This window comes from Cheilinus undulatus, linkage group 1, assembly GCF_018320785.1.
Source record: "Cheilinus undulatus linkage group 1, ASM1832078v1, whole genome shotgun sequence".
NCBI lineage: Eukaryota > Metazoa > Chordata > Actinopteri > Labriformes > Labridae > Cheilinus > Cheilinus undulatus.
The window spans coordinates 32,694,250-32,714,631 of NC_054865.1; the positions used below are offsets into that span (position 1 = coordinate 32,694,250).

At 37.1% G+C, this 20,382-nt stretch overlaps 1 protein-coding gene across 4 annotated transcripts in view; it reads right to left on the bottom strand.

Annotated features, from left to right (window-relative positions):
* Positions 1-20,382, bottom strand: part of adcy7 (adenylate cyclase 7) — an 88,654-nt gene that overhangs the window by 23,854 nt on the left and 44,418 nt on the right. For all 4 annotated transcript variants that reach the window (XM_041786599.1, XM_041786590.1, XM_041786574.1 and 1 more), the window contains exons 3-9: positions 14,309-14,506; positions 13,922-14,086; positions 13,316-13,465; positions 9,496-9,656; positions 3,277-3,388; positions 1,963-2,090; positions 1,148-1,306 (exon numbers count right to left, since the gene is read on the bottom strand). In XM_041786599.1, the coding sequence (XP_041642533.1) occupies positions 1,148-1,306; positions 1,963-2,090; positions 3,277-3,388; positions 9,496-9,656; positions 13,316-13,465; positions 13,922-14,086; positions 14,309-14,506 (1,073 nt within the window). The remainder of the gene's footprint in view (positions 1-1,147; positions 1,307-1,962; positions 2,091-3,276; positions 3,389-9,495; positions 9,657-13,315; positions 13,466-13,921; positions 14,087-14,308; positions 14,507-20,382) is intronic.

A 20,382-nucleotide genomic window follows, 5' to 3' on the forward strand; every position in this document is an offset into this window, starting at 1 on the left:
CTTGACTTTGTATGTAAAAAGATCATCTAAATTGGTGATGTTTAGAGTTGTTGAGGAGGACATCGTTTTAATAATTAAGTAGCACAGCTAAATAAAAACAACAACAAACAGCTTAATTAGCTCACAGACAAATTTACTTTCAGTCACATTATTGAAAGCGTAAACCAGGGAGGCAGCTAACTGAGTCTGTAAAGAATTTATTATCAACTCTGATGTATACAAATGAGAAGTGAATTTGAACTAAGACACCAGCCTTTGTGATGTGATTTCACTGGTTGACAAAAAATAATTATACTGTATCAAACTCTGTAGCTGAAATTGAAATTTGCAACTTGATTTATTCATCAGTAGACAATGAAAAGGAAACTGAAATGGAAAAAGATACATATGTTAATAATGAATGAACAAATTTGGGGTTAAACATTTGAAATATTACCAGATTTTTATCAAACTAATACTTAAATGTGTGTGTGTGGGGGGATCTGCTCTAAAGGTTGTCTAAATAAGTTTACATATATCAACTAAAATCATCATAAAACACTCTTTTAAATAGTTTAAACAATACAACAATGTTTCTTACATTTGGTAAGAAACATGCTGGTATTTTAAATCCGTTTTTTAATCATTGAAACAACTAGAACAGACGACAGAAATGTATCATCTTTTTTTCCAGGTGGGTCATGGGGGGCTCAGCTTATCTTTGATACAAGTAGGGGGAGGCTCAGAGTACTGAAACCAATTAGCTCTGTGTTTACTGATATATAGTTGGTAATTTGCCCTGGAATTTTTACTTTACAAATTACAGACATGATCAATAGGATGAAAAACAATTATGCCCTCCACAATTATAAATTTTCATAGGTCCACAGGTAATACTGATCTTGTGTGGTTCTACATTAGAATAAGTTGTTACCAAAAGTTTAGCTGACGTCTTTGGACTAAAGATAAAATCGGACCATGCAGATTTGTGTATGAATCATTAGTTATAGCCACCCCTATGCTGATATAACCCAATTATTACATAAAACTGAGTTATAATTATCCATTTATGATTTGTTTGACACTCAGTCAGCAAGGCTGTCAAAATCTGAAAACAATCTGAAACACAAATGAAACAAAGGAAATGTCACAAATTGATTGAACCAACCCTGGAAGGCCTCCTGACTCCATATGATTGGCCAGCGTGACATCATGTGACCACACGTCAAACTGCCACTTGCGAAGGCCAATCACACCACAGAGCACATTGCCTGAATGCACGCCTACTCTCATGTTGATTTCCACTCCTGTTGCATCCCGTACCTGCCTGAAAGAAAATTCAAATCAACACTGTAACCCCCTGAGGTTGAATATTGTCCCTCAATGTAGAGCATGATCCTTTCAGGTACACTGGCAGTCCAGAGACAATGCAGTCATAAAGTCTGTCCTTTCCATATGTGTCTATTCTAAGCCCTTTTATGTGTGTGTAAGTAAACATGTAAAAACTGAACTGGTGCACCACTCAAAAAAAGATACATCCTTGACTTTGCTAAGTGAAGGGTAAAGTCATTCTCAGTTTAAGCAGTGGGGTTATAAAAGAGGCCTCTGTCACTCCAGCATTTGAAAGTCTTATTTTCACACCTGGATAAAGACTATGATCAACCAGGACAAATATTTATCTTAGCCTTCCTCATGTTTTCATGTGTTCTTTAAAATGATGTGTCAATTTCAGCATGTTCAACTCAAGGCATAACTACAGACGGTTTTTGCCGCTACAACTAGAGACATGACTGAGCAAAGCTTGATTTATAGCCATTCCACCCGTATAAAACACTTTTATGTGAAATATTCCATAGAAAGCTTTGGAACATTTTAATCTCCTAGTCACTTAGCCTGGTTTAACTTCACCTAAAGATGTACATTTAAAGAAAAAATACTGTATATTTCAGTCAAGGTTGAGGGTAAACATTGGCACAAACTCACTTAATGGCTTCACACATGTCTAGACCCATCTTGACACAGTTCTTGGCATGTTTAGGCAAGGAGACAGGCAGCCCTGATACACAGTAGTAGCAATCTCCAAGGATCTTGATTCTCATGCATTCATTTTCCTTGAAAAAAAAAAAAAGAAAAAAGAAGAGAGAAGAATACAGAAAATATAGTTTAGAGTGGCTGGGCAGCTAAACAGGATATGACTGTATACATGACAAATGTGGGAGCCATTAAATACCACAGTCTTTAGCTGTTGATATTTAAATGTTTTTGTAGTGGCTAGATAAGAAGTGAGTCTAGATTGCTCATCAGATTCCTCATGGCATGTTAGAACTTAAGCAAGTGGGGTTTTTCCCATCAGAAACTCACTACTCTATTCTTCACAGTACACTGCTACAGTTAACTTTGCAAAGCAGATGGATTGGCCAGATCCCATGTCTGTCATCAGGCGGCACCATCTTCCAAAGCTCTAGTCTAAAAACGACTGTGCCAGGTCAGACCAGATTGGACCAATCAGAGTCATTTGAGGAGAATGAGTTAGTAGCTATGGGTTGGGTTAGTTTTACTGCAAGCTAGTAGTAATGACTGCTCGGATGTAGCAACAGTATATCAACAGTTTTAGCAGAAATGTACAATATTTCTTTACTAAGGGAAGGGCAAAGAAACAATAAAAGCTTTTCATGACAGAAAAGATTTTTTTGTTCTCTTTTCGACCTACTTCAGCTTGAGTTTGGATAGTTATGGACGAGGTTTAGCTGTGTTGGTAGTAATAACTGCTGCCAATGAGGCAATTAGCCTGGATGCAGCTTCAGTGGCAGATTTCAATCAGACCTGGACGGCATTTCTTCATTGAAAGAGGAGCAAAGAATCACACTGAAAGCTTTTCTGGAGAAAACAATTTTGCTCTTCTCAACCAGCATGACTGTGACCACCAACTGGCTCCACTGTTTGTGGACTACGACAACACCTGCCTGCTAAGCTCACATTATTTACGTGTTATTTAGAGCTGCACATGTCTGCTACCTCATTTTGTCTTGTCACTCTGGTAGGTCCATAATGAATGTGACAGAACATTTGTCCAATTACCCTCTGAGAATTTTTTGAAAAGTCTTGCCCATCCCAAACACTTTGGGAGGGAGATATCCCAGATGGATGTGAAATATATCCATGCAGTGGACATATGAAACAGTCCATCTGACGTGTCAGGTGATGTTACAGTTTCTTAAATAAGTAAACCACCAACTGTGAGTTGAAGGGTTTCTGTTTGTAGTGATTAAAATGGAAATGTGTTGACTGATGTCTCACCTTGGCAATCTGGTCAAACTTCCCAAACAACTCATTGAGCATAATGACCAGCTCCTTGGGAGAACAATCACTGGCCAACTGTGTGAAACCGACGATGTCAGCATACAGAATACTGAAAGACAAACAGACAAAAGTAAAAGATTAACACTAAACATACTGACAAACAGAAATAATGTCTGCTCAGACATGTAAAGTGCAAACTTTACAGAAATAAGATTGTAAGTGTTACTAGTTTGGCTGACTCTGCACCTTCCTAAACAGAAAAATAATGAAGACCAATAAGGAGGTTTGGTAATGATGCATCACAAGATCTGAAAGGAAAATCAGAAATATATTCTTAAATACTAATGTAACTGCTGTCTGTAAAGGCCAGCTGGATGTAGCCTTTATTCAGAAGCAGTTAGTCAGTGATGTTGACAGGTTTTCACTGCAGTGACAGTGACAGGTGGGGATTTGAGTGGGTGGCATGGAAGTCAAAAGAATTACAAAGAAAGATCTTTGTTCCTTGTGAAATGAACAATTGTGAATATAGTACAATTGGAGACAGTACAATTAATTCCCCAGGAAAAAAAGGCAAACTCTTTTACTTCTTTATTCACTCATGCTCTGTCATGTTGAAAATGTAAATGTATCTCACTTTAATAATAAATATCTGGTAGTTTGTGCATGAACATTGAAATTAGGCTAACAAAAAGTACAGTTCTATCACTCATGTAGTGTGCTCTTTTGTTATTCAGTTATCTGGATTGTGCAAAGGGCATTCAATGACACAAACTTTCTGTCTGTGTCCACAACAAATTCAAGAATTTTTTTCAGCACCATCCCCACACCTAGGTTTGGCAGAGAGCTGTTAACATAGGCCTGGGCTGCTCAACAGTCCTGCCCTATAGTTATGGGAGGTTTATGCCACCACTGTAAAGGGGCTAAATACTGCTAGCGCTGTACTCATGCTGATTAACGCTAGTCTTCATTATAATAGGGTATAGCCTTTATTATATTATTAATGATTTAAAGTGTAAATAAGAGAAAAAAAGAAGGAGACCTAAAAACAGACTTTTAAGTTGTATAATTACAAACTCTTTCCTCTTCATCTCTCTCTCTACATCAGTCACTGTTTGCGACAATAACACATTTTGTTTTCTTGATTTCTTTGTTTTCTTCTGTTTATTATAAAAAAGGTATTTTTTAATACAATTTCATAATATTGTAGCACGTTGTTTTTATTTATGAAATCTTTCTTGGTGTGGAGTCTGCTAATATACTCAAAGTAATAGCTGTCTCATATGAGATCCTTCTGCAGACTGAACATGTATTTAAAAAGACACAAATCATTCAATTTTTTTGACCAAAGTGTTGGTAGTTCTCTTTACCCTCCCTAGACAACGTTTTAGATTTGATTACAACAGATTACTGACACTTCATCTGTGTAATGCTCTGATTTTAGTAAAAAAATGACAAATACACCAAAAGCCGTATGTCAAAATACCATGTTCTTTATGAAAACACTAGTCAAATTTGGATGAGAAATGGGGCCAAAAATCTGAAAGGTAATGCCCTGTTTTGAAAGAGTCTGTGTTTCAAAATGGATTCTTCTGTTAGGGAAAGGTGAGGTTTATCCTTGGAACATGTTAACTGTAGGTGTACTGTGTCTGTTTTATAACATTGAAAAAATGAACAAAAACAAAAAATTTGAATGCTTAAACATGAAATAAATTAGATGTATAATGCAGATGTTAAGATGTCATTACATGACATGTAGCCATAATATAATGATAATAATATCAACATATTTACTCATGAAATACTTCTAAATGCAAGAAAAATGTAATTTGGAAGCATCTTATTTGTTCACTATGCCCTTTAGCTGAAACAGTCACTAATACCAAAGCATTACGTACAGTAAACGTAAATAACGATGAGTTTTGGAAGTGTATGCAAAGATGATTCTAGTCCTAGCTGTGAGAAAGATCCAAAAGAGAGGTTATTGCTTGAGAGAAATCCAAAGAGAAGCCACTTAGAGAACTGTATAAATCACTCCAATTAGTAATCACTGCTGAGAAAAACACAGGCAGGTACTGAGGACAATGGCACAATTGTTGTTGTTGGGTAGGGGGGATGATATTAAGTGCTTTTAATATTCACATATATCTGTTACCAATCTGGACACCAAGCTTCCTCTTTTTTACACAGGTCTTGTTTAGCGCTGATCCCTGCTGGGAGCAGGTGGATGCACGGTGGATTGTCTCACTGAGTCTGTACAAGCCCACGACATGTCATTACAGGTGTAATGAGTTATATAATGCAAGGATAAATTACTCTTCCCTGTGTTTCACCTTGGCAGCATTTAACTCCACATAAGTGTTCGATATGGGGGGATTTGCAGTGAGAATGTGTGTCCCAGGGATGAAAAGCCCCATTGGGACAATATGTTAATCTTAATTAATGTTAATGGTTAAGCATTCAGGGTGCAGAACACATATTTAAGAATGCCCTGTTTACAAGAAAGGATCTAAGTGTCAAAAAATTAGTTATTTTCAGTCTTTATTCATCTCATTATTTTTTCTCTTTTACCATTGAGTTTTGAGAAATGATTCTACTGAAGTTTTAGACATATACAGTGGTGCTTAAAACTTTTGATGAAACCAGAAGTTAAGAACATCACTTAACATATAAAATACAAAAATCCGTTCTTGCATAGCTGAGCTTGAACCTCTTTAGCTTGTCTAGCCAATTGACTGAGTTTCTCACAGGTTTTCCAGACTCCCTGCTAAGGCTTTGTATTTTATTGCTCTTTTTCCTTCTTTACGACTCAGTTTATTTTTGGCTGACCACTGAGGTCAGCCCTACATATGGCTATGTCCGTATACTGACTGACTGACTGAGTGACTGACTGAGTGGGTGATGCTTTTGTATGAGCCATATAATACAGAGTTGCATTTGCTTAGACTGAATGCTGTCACTAATGGCTGCCTCCACTGTGTTAACTAGAGCCATACATACAGAGTTGCGCTGTGGGTGGGTTTTAGGGGGACTGAAAGCCCTCTAATGGCTGCCTTCACCCCACAAAATCACTCCCAAGCCGATTACTCCCTCCTGTTGTGGTGGGGACATGGTAAGGCAAAGCATTGGCTTCGCTACGTGTAGAAGTCATGGCAGCGGTTGAATATTCCTCTTTTCCTCCCAGCAATGTGAGTATTCTCGCTACAATTTGCCGTCTTTCTCTGTGTTACATTCCGACTCATCTCCTCGACTGGGCATGTGTCTTTCAAACTCTATAAACTCCAAAACTTTGAATAAGTTACTCATGTCCGCCATCTCCTGGTGTAAAGTGGTGACAGCTCAGACCTCTGCCATTAGCCCTATCTCCCAATAGTCCAGAATCCTTTAAAAAATTCCTGGATCCAGACAATGATCCGGATCAGTCCCAAAATCCAATCAGTTCTTCCTCATGCCATTTCTGACATTTCCTGAAAATTTCATGAAAATCCTTCCATGACTTTTTGAGTTATGTTATGAGTTATGTTACTAACAAACGAACAAACAAACAAACAAAGCCACCCAATCCCATAACCCCCTTGGCAGAGGTAAATATTACCTTAATACTATATATTTTTGGGGAACAAATAAATGTTAAAATCTACGTATTTGCGTTGTTAAGAGAACTTTACTTAAACGTTAACACGTCTTCATTGGCAGGGAATATGATAAATGTGCTGTTTATAGATAATTAACGGATATAAAAAACGATATGAATGCTGAAGTAAAAATTCAGCTCAATTTTACACATATAAAGACCCTTACATACCTGTCTGAGGAGAATTAGAAATGTTCATGACACCTGCTGCTGTTTTTATTTTATTTTAGAACAGTTCTTTAACAGTTAGTGTTTTTGTGTTAATATAAAATGACTACCATTAAAGACTTATATTTGATAAAAACATTTAATCTCCAGTAACACTGTCTGTACACGGAGAAGAGTTTTATTAAGAGGAGAGACAGTGAGAGAGAGGGCAGCATGTAGCTATGTACATTTAAGAATCCACCATAAAAATGGCTCACAAAAAATAACAATAATGACAAAGAGACATGGAGAGTGATGAACTATCTCCCTCTGGTGCGATCAGGGCTTAATTGCGTTCTGTCTGTATACTGGGGACCACAACGTATCGTCTCCTCCAGATTTGAGCCTGATTTTCTCTAACCAGTCTGCCTATTATGACATTACGACCCATTATGGCTTTTATGGCCACAGAGGATTTGAGGCAGAAAAACCTCTCAACCAACCAACCCCAGTGCTCTAGCAGACCTGATCAGTGAATGATTTAAAATAGCTGTCTGGTTTTATGCTGAATCATCATAGCCTTCTAATTGTTGAAGCTGCTTGTCAGCAGATCACAGAGTGACACTAATATCCTGCTCATCTGACCTCTGAAGGACCCCTGGACTCTGGAAAGAACAGCTGGAAGTTTGGCAACAGCCCAACCCATAACGGAGCACCTGACCTGCCTCTTTGTGTTAGCATGGCTGGAACTGAAACTCTAACCGCTGCTATGAAAGTATCAGTGAACACTGTGCTCAAAGCAGTGAGCTACAGAGCACCATACCAAACATTGTTAAATGTTGTAATAAATGCTGTGCATGTAAATTACAGCAGGTAAAGATATATTTAATTTTACTCTTAGTTGGGCACTGATGGAGACCTAGTGGTTATGATTTCAATTTGACATTAATGTAAGCCCAAGTAGCATTTCCATCATTTAAAAATATATATAGTAAAACAATCCAAACAAAACCAACTAATGCATGCATCTATTTGATACAATTTATCCTTTGTGCATTACATGTAGGCACACTGCTTCTACTGGCTATCTAATAGTCTTATCCCAGTATTAATACAGCTGTCCTTCTTCTGGTGGACCCACCTCCTCCATCTGGCTGACTGAAGCCTGCCAGGTGTTTCAAGAGACATATAACAGAAGTAATGACTGGTCTATAACCAGAGTAATTGCAGGGAGAGGTCAGGGATGCAGTCTATCATTCAACACCTTTTTAACTAGGGGGCCAGATGAAAATGTCTGTTGCCCTACACAATGAAACTCTTGATTGACTCTTGACTCTATCCTAATGAATGCTATTTGTCTTTGCTGTCTCTTTATCTGTTCAATCTATCTATATAATCACTTTATGGTTAATTCAACAAAGTTTCAAAACTGAAAAACCATTGAAAACTAAGAACCTGCAGTCAACATTTTTCCCAGTGTATCCACTTTTCTGTGAAGAGATTTTAAAATGGAATTCCCTTATTGACGTAAGAGACTGAGCCTTGACTACATTTATTAAATAAAAGAAAATCTGATGAGCCATCTGTCAAAGTTCGATTCAGGCTGACCTCATATCTGTCAGCATTTTCTAAACTAATGAAACCATCATAAAACAAAGAGCTGTAACTGGGTCAGTACTCTGAAAACAAGCAGACACACAGTTATCATTGCCATCATCAAAAAGCATTCAGGGAAATCTTCTTTGCACTGTGCTTTATCCACTCTTGTGGATTTGATGTTCTTGCAAAAAGAATTTCAATAAGTTCAGTCAAGTTGAAATATAATTCTCCAGTTAAAAAAGTTTTTGCTTTTTCTTTCAGATAAAACCAGAAACATAGCAAGAACCAATATTTGGACAAAAAAGTCTTGTTTTTAACTGTAAAATGCCAGAGCCTATCCCTTGTGTCAAACGTTTTATTTAACCTGTTTTTGAATAAGGAATAGGGTCTTATTGGGGTTAAAAATCTTTTTTAAAGAGTGACTTAGCAACACAAGCTTTAGATATTAAACACAAAACAGAATAATCTCAAACTTCAGTGCTGACAAAATTTCAAATAAAAAAAAACATAGAAAAACACTGAAAAAATCTACAGCCAGATGTCAATCCAGCCAAAGCAGCCGGAATCACTATCTACCTTCAAACAGTTTCTTTAAAATATAAGACAGGAAAGTCAGCATACTTCAAACAACACTTAATCCATTTTTAGCTTTTGATCAATAAGACGAACTTTACTGAAGTGCATGGTTTGTTTGGCAAAAAAAAAACAATCAAACCATGCACTTCAGCATGGTTTGATTGAGCACAGAGGTGACTGAGAGCAGTTGACTGTTCAGAAAAATGCAAAAGAAAAAAAGGAATCTATATCTTTGTGTATTTAAAGGCGGTCTGTGGTGGTACCTGACATTCTCGTGTCTCTTGACATAAAGACTGTGGAAGTTATTGTCTTTGACCAATCGCTGCTGCTCCTCTTTGTCTTTACAGTCCTGAAGGCGCTCCATAATAGCTAGCTTCATCTTCATGGAGATGTAAACCGGCAGCACAGACTGCAGCAGATTCTCCTGCAAAAACAAACATTACCAGCATGATTGCAAGCACACCAACTCAACAATTCCAGACCCCTCATCAACAGCTCATTCTCCTCATATTTACAAACTTTTGTACTTTTCCCTAGTAAGGACTTCAACAGAGGGCTTTTGGATTTCATTCAGTTGAGTATCTTTCAATTTTTATGGGTAAGGAATTAAATTTTCTTTTTAATTTTATTTAACCTGTTTAATGAGGAATAGGGTCTTACCGGGATAAAAAATATTTTTTTAATGAGTGACTTAGCAACACAAGTGCATAGCTATGGACATAAAACGTAATATATCATAGTCTCAAACTTCAGTGCAGGCAGAATTTCCAAATAAAAGAAACGATATAGAAACACTGGAAAGATCTACAGCCAGAGGTCCCATTCCCTGCTTCTTCCTATGCATTATGCCATTGTAATGACACTGAAACACAAGCACCAATATCTGTTTAGACCATTTAAATGTTTCAGTTTCTAATAGGACTTGAGAGCAGCAGCCTTTAAAATGCCCTGGCCTGATATACTGGTTTGAAAGTGTGGTGAAAATAATTTTATCAACATGCTGTCTTCATAGCCTGCTTTGGGAAATAGAAAATAGTGAAAGACTATTACAAACTCTGTAAGGATGTGCACACATTAAGTCTGGAAGATCTTGACTGCCAAAGTAGCCAGAGATTTTTTAAAAGCTTTATTCAGACAAAAATCTGAGGAAGAAACTTCTCATGAAATAATGAACTTCCTGTTCACAGAGAAGTGTCAGGTACAATCATCTTAGCACAATGGCAGAGTCAAGGTCTGCTATGAAAATTTATTAAAGCCATGCAATAGAATAACCGCACTGAATTAGAGGATGTAGAAAAAAATATTCTTTCATGTAGTCAGGGAGCAAATAAGACAAATGTACAGGTGAGATTCCAACAATGCAAAGTGGGTTTGTCTTTGCGTGTGTGAGGGGTAGGATGGGGTGAACCAGATATGTTTTAGTAAGAAAGAAGAGATTATGCTTGTGTTTGCTTTTATATGCACAAATAAATAAAAAGGCGTGAAAACAATTTTGAAGTATTCAATATCCTTCACTTTTCTTATTATGAATTGCTGCAAAGTAAATTTCAAAACAGTCCAGTCATTTCTGGACAAAATTTCAATTTTCTTCATGCTTTCAACTTTTCTGAACTGAAGTTCAGATTTTTCATTTCATCCTACAGAAGTTAAAATAATATGAGCCATGGACATTAACTGAAGTCTGTCAAATTTGTATGTTGCCGTTTTATAAACGTGTTCTTTCATACTGGTTAAGATTGTTCAGGTGGAGTGAGAAGAGAATCTGTATATAAACTCTTTTCAGTATCTATACCGCTTCTCCTGTTTAGCTCCTGTAGGGGGCTGGAGCCAGTCACAGCTGCCTTTAGGGGAGAGGCAGGGTACAACCTGGACTACTGCCAACACACATTCACACTCACACCTATGGGCAATTAAGAGACATCAATTAATCTAACAAGCATTTCTTCGGTCTATGGGAGGAAGATGGAGAAGTCTCACACATACAAGGGGAGATCATGCAACCTCCACACAGAAAGGTGCTGCCTGAAGGCAATTTGAATCATGAACCTATTTGTGCTTAGGCACAGCCCTTGTTTGTATAAACTGTTGCACTTAATTTCAGAGTATTGAAATCCAGTCTTCTTTTGGCTGTATAATCCAAAAGAAACATTTTTTTTGTATTCTTATTACTAATACTGATCTATGATGCTGCCACCATTATTGATTGTATGCAAGTTTTGTTGTGTGGCCACAGACTTTCTCACAGTTTTGGTTGAACATGGGGTTTTGCATTAGAGCAAAGTTCATATTACCTTTAATACACCATGCTTGTGACAGCTTTTGCCTGCAAAAGCTTTCACAAGCCTTTTATTTCCCCAGAGTGTTTCTGGATGCTCTCCAGGTTGTAAAGAAATCTCAAGGACTTAAAATAATGATATTGCATTGTAATTTAATTTGAAGTGTTATTGCAATAAGGTGAATCTATTTTGACTGAAAACATTCCAGTTTTTCATTTTTAATTACTTTCTAGAAAAACTAAAATGAAAACAAAAACAGAAACTGAGATTCTGAGTTAAAGCAGGCAAACCAAAAACAACAAAACAAGTTTATCCATTTTAACACTGGGTTTTAACAGCACAAAATGTGGAAGAGATCAAGGCATGGAAAGTTGTATGCATGATTCTGTCAGACAATGAGAATTTGTGTGTGAGAGTTTGCTCCACTGTGCTGCAACCTGAACTGCTTCTAGTCACTCTGGCTGACCTCTTACAAGGTTCAAATGACCCGCTACATTTTCCTAATACACAAAAATACCTCTCATCAAAAGGTTAGAGTACCAATGATAGAGAAAACTGCAAAACTTTGTGCTGCTGTTCATATTTTTTAATTTACTTTGGATAAGTCATGTATATTACAAATCTTAAGGCAATAAACAATTAGTTTTAGAGGACAGTGTTTGCGTCACAGACTTTCAAAGTCATTTATGACGTCCTTCATATGCTGCCCACACACATTTCAACAGGAACACACTCCTGCTGCTGAAACTAATATGGGAACACTATATGAGTTCATCATTGGTTAACCATTTAGAGAATTTCTAGGGTTTCCTTTGCAATATCTCTGACTGTTCTCTTTTGCCAACTCTGTGTACCAGTCCCATTTTCAGCAGCAATGCAAATACAACAGCAAGTTTAAATGTTAATGACTATATCATTCCTCTCTTTGTATCCTGCTAGGCAACACAACAGCTTCCCTGTCAGCACATTTAATGACCCGTACTAAGCAACAGCCAAAACAAATGACAAAAGGGGAACATTTTTAAAATGTCTCCGAAGTCAAAGCAAGTGAGCACAGATGCATTTAATTTAAAAGGCATCACAGAAAAAATCTAATTTGAAAAGGATTTGTTAGTTGCAATGAAAACATCCATGGGAGAGTCAACATGAGGCCAGCCAAAGGCAAAGCTTAAAGATGAAATAAAATTATTAAGAGCAAGCAATAACAGTTAGTGAAGAGACAGTTTCATTATTTGTCTGTAATGGTGTTTTTTTCAGCAAGTTCTGCGAAGTACAGAAGAATGCAATCACAATGTCCTGAAATTTATGGCAAAACTTTTAAAAACAGTCGTATACAATTTCAAAATCTACAAAGAAATCCTACATTTATTTTCTCATAAGTTAGGATTATGATCATTAACTTAGAGTTAATGAGAGAGTTGTATTGACATATTCTGGCTTAATTTAACTAAACATGTATTAAGAAGAGGAGCCAACTACAGTAAAAGATGCAGAAATGCTTTTCCTCAACTGTATTTTTCATCTTTACTTGACTGATGTTCCTGTTTCTTTTTGATGCATAGTGAATTGCTTCTTCATTCTTCAAGGCATGTTAATCACAGGGGGCTTTGACAGTGTCAGTAAGGATATATAATGACAGCTGTGGTAGTAGGGCTCTGGACACAAAATAGTGGCAAAAACATTTTAGTTTTTAGGACACGTGTATTTTTCCAAATGCTGAATGGCTATACCAACTTTCTTTATGTTTTCATACTTAAATCTTTAGCTTTTCTTATACTCTGTTTAGTGGCAAATGAACAACACCAACCTGCTGTCTCTTTTCTATCTCCAGCTTCATCCGCATGCTCAGGCACCTCAACGTGTCTTGAAAGGTCTGTCTCAGAGTTCTCTCCATCAGGACCTTGTGAAAAGCCCCCACCACACTGCCACACAGAAATACAACTGCGTTTGACAGCAGCTACAGAAACAGACAAAAGGCAGACATTAGAGTTGAAATGTTAACAGAAATACATACAAACATGAATGTTAATGAACTCCTGTTTCCTGATGGAGTAGGACATGAGAAATTACACATTTGCTTTGTCTGTGGATTTACAGTCCAAATGTGTCTGATATTTTAATATCTTATTCCAAGTATTCTATTAAAGCAGAAACGAGTCCACCATCAGCATTTATACATGCAGCTTTCTTTTGAAATGAAATACTCTCTCACTCTTAGTGTTTATTATAATTATGTTATTAACAATAAAAACATGTATTAATGATACAAGAATGACCAACGGATTCATAAGGAGGATAAAATGGGCCATGAGATAATCAATATTGGCTCAGTCATTACAGGAACTTTACATAAATTAGCACTGATAAAATATATCCACAACACCTTCCCATATTTTCATGCAACTGATTCTACCTGATTGGTAAGGTAGGGTACAGGCTCATCACTGTAAACGGTGAGGCGCACTGTGAGGACCAAGATGTGGGACAGCGAGGTGATCACACTCAACACCACAGCGTACCACAACTGGAATGGCAGCATGGTGTACACAGTAAAGATGATAAAGAGGAAGAAAGGCACCTGGAAAATAAAAGTTGGGGCATCAAATGTTTGGTCACTTTTCATCTCATAAAACACTGGAGACACTTACTGTACTATATACTTGGTTATGGACAGTGCAAGATAGAATATTAGAGAACTTCAGTTCTACTAATAAAAATGAGAGAATAGTTGTAGGTTTACAGGACGTTCATGCTGCCAGTCATTCTTTTAAATAATGACAGGTTAGCTGTCACAGGTTACCTGGTCCCAAGGCAGAATTAAAGGTCCACTGAAGATAAAAGTGTAAGCCATGGTGAGATGTGTGGCCCAGATAATCAGGCCCAGAAGAAGTCTCCATCGCTGCGAGAGCACCTCTGTACACACCAGCACAAACACGGCCAGGAACACACTCAGGCTGGTGCTTACCACGCTCACAAAGGCACAGTGTTTTTCTGCACTCTGCTCCAGCAGCAAAGTGTGTAAGAGAAAGCGAGAGAGAGGGAGAGATGGAGAGGGAGAGAGGAAAATATATCATTGCAGGTATACAGTTATATCTGCTTATTTAATTTGGTTTGGTTATATATAAAATGAGAACAAGCAGTTAACATATATTTGCAGTGAATGTGATTCAAGCAATGTTATTTCCTACTTTCTGATATCAGTATGTTATACTGCAAGTATTGATATGCTTTAATGTAAGAATGACCATTTTATGAGTTAGTTTTTCAGACAAAAATGCACAGGGACAAAGAGGCCATGCAGTTGTTGCATAACCTAAGTAAATCAGTTACAAACATTGAAGTATTGTGTTGTTTGTGTTTGTTTAAGAGAAAAAGGTGGGTTTCCCCAAACTTGATTACAGCAGAAATATTGTATATTTACTGTTAATTAATCCAAACCTCTGAAGAATGAACTATTAGATTATGAACTATCAAATTTGTATAATCCACAAGGACTTGTTCACTTGTTACATGTTTTTCTTGCAAATCTTTGCAGTACAATCTGAAGGTAAAGCTGAAGCTTTAAGAGAAAAAGAAGCATCTGAAAGCAGCTGTCAGATCAGTGAAGCTTCTGGAGGATATTTTTTTTCACAACTGTCTGAGCGCCATGTCCTGTTTTGCTCCTGGCCACCATCTTCCTGATTGAGTTACAGTAAGAGGCAAATATTTTATTGGAAGAGATTGTGTGCATGTATTTGTGTGGAAATCTGTTTGTCTGGACATCGGTGTGCATGTTTGTTTGTATTTTATGCCTATTTATGTATGCATAATTCCAAACTGCAGATGCGCACATCGTTGAAGTGGGTGTGAAAGAGTAGGCACCTCAGGGAAAGCACAAGAGAAAAGAAAGGGTTAAAAGAGTGCTCACGAGAGACAGATACACAAAGTCAGTGTTAATAGAGCTCTGCTTTAGAGAAGGCCATCTCTGCATTGTATGGTGAGCTTTCTGGTTACCATGGCAGCATTGGAAAAGGCCAGATCTCAACTAAGGCACTTTCTACTCTCATGCTGCTGTGAGTCTTAACAAAAGATTTTTGTGGGCGGAAAAAGAACAATTACTCCATATTAAAGGAGCTAAAACACATGTGAGCAGATACAGCTGGATTAATCAACCCATCGCACACCAAGAACTAAAGAAACAAAGAAAAATAGATGTACTCTTCTGTTCTTTTGGCATGCTATTTTTTATTCATTGTTACCAATTAATTATTGTTATAAATCAATGTATATTATCTGTATAGCATATAAGTTGGCTTACTTAAAAAAAGCTCATTTACATAGAAAACTATCATATTTACAGTGTGCTACAGCTTGTTTTTGCACTAAATTTTCCTGTTGTTACTACTGCCCATGTAAGGACAACATTGAGGTATTATACACAATGTAAACATCCTATAGACACACTTGAAAACAGAAAGATCCATTGTATTCAAATAAAATTTTAAGTACTTAAAAAAGCAGGCTGCTTAATTTCACCTCTTCATCCAATCACAGTCTGACACTGAAGCCTCAAGTGGCACTCAGAAAATAGGCTCAGGCTGTTTTCCTCTCAGCAGTGCTCTCCTTTTGATGTACCCAGGGAGGAGTTATATAAGTTGATAGTGACTTTTTGACACTGGTAACCACCCCCTGACAAGCATCTAGCCCCTCCTTTACATTTAACAACTCTGTTATACAATCTCTATGCGAGCATTTTCTCTTAACTCTCCTGTACCCCTGGCAACTGTGTGTGCAGGAAGACAGCTGAAAAGAAAGAGGACATGAAGGAGTGAGGGATGATATCAACATGGATGGAATAAGGAGGGAGTATTAAGGTATTTGCATAAAAACATCCCACTCAGTCTAGGAATAACTTAAATAGAAGTGCAGTTTGGCGCTTGTGTTTTCTGCATGAAGGATAGCATTTGAAAGGACTGTTAGAGGGTGAGAGATCTTTTGATACAATGATGAGAAAAAGGGAGTGTGCCTGAGACTCAGCAATGACACAATAGAAGGAAGGTTAATACAGTTTTTCCAACAGGGGAAAGTAAAATAATCGCTGATGACAGAAGCTAAGTTCACTTAATGAACTGGTCACTCTGCTACTCACCATCTTGCCAAAATCAACAGCATGTTGCTGTCAGCCAAAGTCAATGAATACCAGCCTTTTTCCTGTCCAGTCAGAACAATTATTTCACTCTCTGGACTGACATAGCCACATTGCGTCTTTTTTTATTTTTTAATCTGTTTTTTTAAAACTGAGCTTTTGAAGGTGGTTGTGTGTATCAGGGTTGTGTGTGAAACAGGAAGAGAATGGCAAAGTCTGTGAACAGACTGTCTGTGCTGAAGTCCCCATGTCAGCATCCTGCTATGTGGAAGTATTTTTCAACAAAACTGAAGTGTGACTAGCTGCAGGGCAACTGTTCAGTAGCTGACCCAGACTTAAACCTCTCTGCAGGGAAAGAGAAAACAATTTCCTAACAGAACATTCAAAGTAGCATTAGGCAACACATGTCTAATGTTCTTTAATAGCTGCATATCTAAACTGCCTCCTCGCCTTCTTCTGTTCCCTATGGGGAGTAAATTAAAAATGTATTTTAGTAACACTTTATTTGAAGGGGTTATGCATTAGACTGACTAAACACTGTCATACTCATGACATGACACCTGTCATTCACATGAAGGAGGCTTTATGAACATTTATGAACACTGCCATTAAGTGGATATCCACTTCTACACACCACGACACCACTGGACATCCCAAATCAAGAGTGGAAGTTTTCAGTATACCTTGGACTCTGCCTGTTTTTTCTTCAGCTTTATTAATTTCCTGGACAGTCACATAAGTAAAAATTAGATCTTACCCCACTCTCCCCTTTTGTTTCCAGTGCATTTCTTATGCAATGATTCGATATTATTGCAATTTTAAACATTCTGCAATACATGGAGTATTACAATACCATATATTGCAATATATTCTAATCTATACCATTTTTTCAACTGTTCAGGTGATTTGGCATTAGCTCTGCCTTCATTTTTATGATATTACTGCAGTACTTTAATTTCATGTGGCACTTTTTGCAAACGCCATGTGTCATGTCCATATTGGTTGTACTAACTTTCTCCTGCTGTATGGCCATCACCTCTGCCGACCTCACCGGACAAAGGGCACAACGGCATCATCAAGTGGAAAGAAAAGCAACTGATGATATTTATCCAGTATCATAGACTTCAGTTTATATTAACAATTAATCTAAAAAAAAAAAAAAAAAAAGAAAAGATACTTGGCCAAAGATACATCGCCATGCAAAATATTGCAATAATATGCTGCATTGATTTTTTCCCTCACCCCTAATTTTCTGAGTCCATTTGCATTTCAGCAAAGTCTTGCTTCACATGCAAACTGTAACACTATTACTCCCTCACTAATGCCTTTGGGCAGCTACACTGGTAGTGAGAAGGAGGCACTCATACATTAAGTGCATTGTTTAAGTATCTGTGGATTAAATGAAAGTTCATGATTTTAACCCACCACTCAGCTGCATTTTTCTCAAACCATAACTCTGTTGCTACTATCTATATAATCTATATAATCTATTTAATATATAATCTAATATACAACATCAATTCCTACACTTTATCAAACGCAAAAAAAAAAAACTTTGCACTATGAAAGGCAAAAGAAACATGCTCAGGGGAAATTAATATATTTTCTCAACACATCTGCACAAATCTTTTTGTTTGATATATGTATATTTCAATATGATCAACTGTTTTTTTATAATCTGAACAAAATACAGTATACCACTTTCCCACTATCAATAAAAAGATATTCTCTGATGGCAGAGGATACTATTGAGTTCCCATCTGTGCAAGTTCATTTCATTCCAATGCATCCTCACATTGCAGGATATAATATTCAGGAGTATTTCAGCTGGGGAGCTGGGAAGTGAAATGCCAACCTTATGATTAAGGGGGGACTGACTGTACCTGAGCAACAGCTATCACAGGTTAGACAGTTTCAAACAAGATAAACAGAAACAGTTTTTATTTACATGCGACTATTCCAACATCCTGAGCCATCATACCCAATATTTCATATCTGTGTTAACTGGGATGGAAAGTAGAGACACAAAGAGCATTATAAACCTGAATATGTTGTTATGTGTAGTAAAAACAGCTAATGTTGTATGTTATCTCAAAATTAGTTGATGGTTGGCAAAAGTGACAAACTTAATTCAGCTAAGGATTCAACTGTAATATTAATAAGTCAGCCTCATATCTAGAGCATCACCATCCATTAGATAGATGATTTCAACATAATAGTGTCTTAATTTGCTTATCTGGAATAATTTTATCAGTCAGCTTTCAAAGAAGTAGAGATAGAGAGGAAAACAAAGATTAACTGAAAAAAAATCTAACAAGGTTCTGGATAGTGTTCAAAAGTTGATGTGACTGTGTACTATGCATGTACATAACACAGAAACACAGAAAGGGCTACCATAGCCATAATTTTTACACTGATCATGAACACAACATGGGCTACACAATTAGTGCTGACTCTGATAATGAGTCAGCACAGCCTGAAGCCAGGTCATGTGTTTCACAAAGGTACTGTGCATCAGAATGATTCTGTATTCAAGAGACAATAAAGTGCATGATGTTGACATGTGTAGGTTCAAATGGAAGAAAACAAGAGAAATCTTGGTAAAATCCAACATCTGTGAAAGTTGTTCATTTTCTGTGTAATCAGTAGTGGTGTGACCATATTTGCATTTATCCAAACTGTAACAGTTCAGACACTGCAGTTCCTTACATGCAAACACACAGCCTTCACATGGTATCCCCACTCCAGATGGCAACAACAACAAATGAACAGGAAGCAGGCACAGAAATGAAGAAAAGTTACATGCAGTAGCAACTAGCTAGAGGACTTGGTGGAGCTATGACACTTGCCAACATCTTATCCTCAACTCTTCTGCATTGTTTTTAAAAAACCTCTGGATGTGAAAACAGACAGCGTTGATCCCAGTACAGATACCAATCCATTTTTCAGACTACATGCATATTAAGGATGGGAATTACTAGTGGCTCTGTGGTACAACATCATCATGATATTTAGGTCACTATACAATATTAAGGATGTCTTTATTTCCATTTTCTACCTCAAACAGTAATACCGTGCTGTTCTTACTACATGCTAACTGCTAATCTTCCCATGTTTACGTCTGGCGAAGTGCCAGTGAGAGCTCTGACAGGAAGGCAGCAGCCATTAACTGAAGCTACAGTGGCTTCTAGTAGTGGGAGGCTTCATTAAAGTTGAAAAGAGCATTAGACTGGAATTTCAAACCCATGTTTAAGAAAAATGATTGGTAACTAGTTTAACCAACTTGTAAATCTTGTGCCAGCTAATTTGATCATTTAACCATGCACATCCCTGTACAATATTATTGGCATTTTAACATTTTGAAATACATTGAGTATCGTGACACCATATATTGTGATATATTGCAGTTGATACAATTTTTTCAACTGTTTAGCTGATTTAGCATTAGCCGTGCCCTCATTAGCTATTGCTACAGGCAAAGGGTGCCACATCATCATCAAGTGGACGTAAAAAAAACTATTGATTTTATTTTCCAGCATTATAGACTTCAGTTCATGTTGGCAACTAATTTGAAAAAAATCAATACTAGGTTGGCATGAATCGATACAATATCTCCATGTAAAATATTGCATTACTATGCTGTATCGATTTCTTCCCTCACCTCTAGTGCATATACAACAGTGGAGAAGACTGGCTTCAATAGGACTTGGGAACCTACGTCACAACATGTTACATTGTGGGATGCAGTT